Source organism: Lipotes vexillifer, unplaced genomic scaffold (assembly GCF_000442215.2).
Source record: "Lipotes vexillifer unplaced genomic scaffold, Lipotes_vexillifer_v1.1 scaffold330, whole genome shotgun sequence".
NCBI lineage: Eukaryota > Metazoa > Chordata > Mammalia > Artiodactyla > Lipotidae > Lipotes > Lipotes vexillifer.
In genome coordinates this window covers 1502618-1505163 of record NW_006775627.1, presented here as the reverse complement: position 1 = coordinate 1505163, position 2546 = coordinate 1502618, and the positions used below count along the sequence as shown (strand labels likewise).

Sequence of the window (2546 nt, the reverse complement as noted above, 5' to 3'; positions counted from 1 at the left end):
CTTTCCCTTTGCTTTCTTTTTCTGGTCTGTCTTTTCCAAACTTTTCTTTGTCTGGCTTTGTTACACTATCATAGGAAGGAGGAGAGGTGGTAGAGGAACTTCCATCTGTTTTTTCTGGGGTGGAGTTCCCATTTAATTTGTCAATAATCATGTCGTCTTTTATAGGTAAGTCAATCCTCCCTTTGATTGCCTCTTTGTTATACTCACTTAATACCTTCTTTAACCTTTGCCTTAAAAGATAACATCTGAAATTACGCTGAATGATAGCAGCAGATACCTCCTCTTGTTTGCGTTTCAAAGTGGTTGTAATGGGCTCATAGGAGACTTTGGAGGGGTTTGATGCCATGAACCGATCTTCCATTTGTATTCGAAGGGCATCCATCTCTCCACTTTCACCCAAAACACGCTTTGTAAAGGCAAATAAAATGTCGAGGCAGTGGATCCTGTCCCCACTGACCATGGGCAGATCCATAGCAATGAGCTGGACTTTGTTTGGTTTTGCTATGAGAAGAGGAGGATCCAGGGCAGCTGCAAAATCAGAGAGCTTGGAGAACTCTATGAACTGGGTGGCATCAGGATCAAACTTCTCCCAAACCTCATAGAACATCTCAAAGTCATCCTCGCTCAGGGGCTCTGCACTTTCTTCAGTAGCAACACTGAAGTTCTCCAGGATGACAGCGATGTACATGTTCACCACGACCAGAAATGATATGATGATGTAACTGACAAAGAAGAAAATCCCCACAGATGGGTTCCCACAATCTCCCTTAACTGAGCTGCCAGGGTGAATTGTGTCAGGGTCACAGTCAGGCGGTGCACTGTTGAGAATAGGTGCTAGCAATCCATCCCAGCCACCAGAGGTGGTAATCTGGAAAAGGCAGATCATGCTGTTGCCAAAAGTTTCAAAATTGAACATGTCATCAATTCCAGCTTCCTTTTTAACATAGGCAAAGTTGGACATCCCAAAGATGGCGTAGATGAACATGACCAGGAAGAGCAGGAGGCCGATGTTAAACAACGCAGGAAGGGACATCATCAAAGCAAAGAGCAGCGTGCGAATCCCCTTGGCCCCTTTGATCAGACGCAGGATTCGGCCAATCCTAGCAAGACGGATCACTCGGAACAGGGTAGGGGACACAAAATATTTCTCTATCAGCTCAGCCAGAAACATACCTATGGAACAATACAGAAAACAGCTAAACAGTGAGTATCTTATGCTTATATGAATGCTTTTTCTTTGCACGGTTAATGAAAACAACAAATTTGTTATGAGTATAAACCTTTACTGTCTGGATCCACTTCCTAATATTACCAGTGAAAGATTATAGAGTTTTATTTAATAATTCTATAATGTCATAAACCAATATGGACTCTTGCAAAATCCTATAAGTTAAATAATCTCACATAGTGGTATGGCATTTTAAGATTATATACAGCCAATTACTATGAATAGTTATCCTCGCATATGAAATGTGCCAACAGCAAACAAAGACTATTTCTGAAATCTTCAAATATATTGTTTTCTTTTTTTGAATAGTTAAATTCTTCAGTTAGTGGAAAATGAGCAAGAGTGTTGAACTTTAGATCTATACACATTATGATTCTCAGATCTAATTTCCATGTTACACAGGTGATAGGCTTTGGGGACTTTTCCAACAACTGCACTTCTCTGTAAATAAACCATTCTTACCTACAATGGAGAGAATCACCACCACAAAATCAAAGATGTTCCAGCCTATGGTGAAGTAGTAGTATCTGAGGGAGATAAGTTTCAGCACAAATTCTCCAGTGAACAGGATAATGAACACAAGGTTGATCCGGGACAAGACTAGAGTCATATATTTGCTCTGGTCATCAGTTTCTACCATCATGGTGACCATATTGAGGCAGATAAGGATCATGATGCTGATATCAAAAACTTGTCTGGTTACAAAATCAAAGACCATTCCTTGGAATTTGTTCTAGAAGGAGAGGAAGGAGAAGGTTAATATGCATATTTCATAAATATTGATCCATAAAATTGCAGATGAAGTCCTTCTATGTATGGCCCGTGGGATGTGCACCCTTCTCACATTACCGCAAACAAATTTGTTAAAAAAAGAGCAATAAATGAAAAATGTCATATGACAAAAACAAAATATAATTGTTTTATTTAGGTCCCATGGGAAGACAAAGCTGAATAAAACATAAATTGGTGGCAACTGGTTGATAATGTGCATGGGCTTTGCTTGATTTTAATAACTGATAATTTTTACAAAAAATAATGACAACTAATAATGAAGATTTACAAAGTAGGTTAATATAGACAGACTTTTAGATGGATGAATATGCCAATTCATTTATCAGTGCTTTAGGGATTTTGAATTATAGCTTATTTCTGTCCATCCCTCAAAATATGTCAGTTGTTTTCCATTTAATTCTGCCTCTTCTAACTATAATATTTAAATGACATTCAGTAAAGCAGGTATATGCCCTTTTGTGTGCCCTCCCTTACATCCTCCCTCCGCCCTGCTTCCCCTCCCCCGCCCCCCCCGCACCCCCCCCCC

General features: G+C 39.6%; 1 protein-coding gene across 4 annotated transcripts in view; it reads right to left on the bottom strand.

The window, feature by feature from the left end:
• Nucleotides 1–2546, bottom strand: part of LOC103089747 (sodium channel protein type 3 subunit alpha) — an 83128-nt gene that overhangs the window by 98 nt on the left and 80484 nt on the right. For all 4 annotated transcript variants that reach the window (XM_007450064.1, XM_007450067.1, XM_007450065.1 and 1 more), the window contains exons 25-26: nt 1691–1961; nt 4–1173 (exon numbers count right to left, since the gene is read on the bottom strand). In XM_007450064.1, the coding sequence (XP_007450126.1) occupies nt 4–1173; nt 1691–1961 (1441 nt within the window). The remainder of the gene's footprint in view (nt 1–3; nt 1174–1690; nt 1962–2546) is intronic.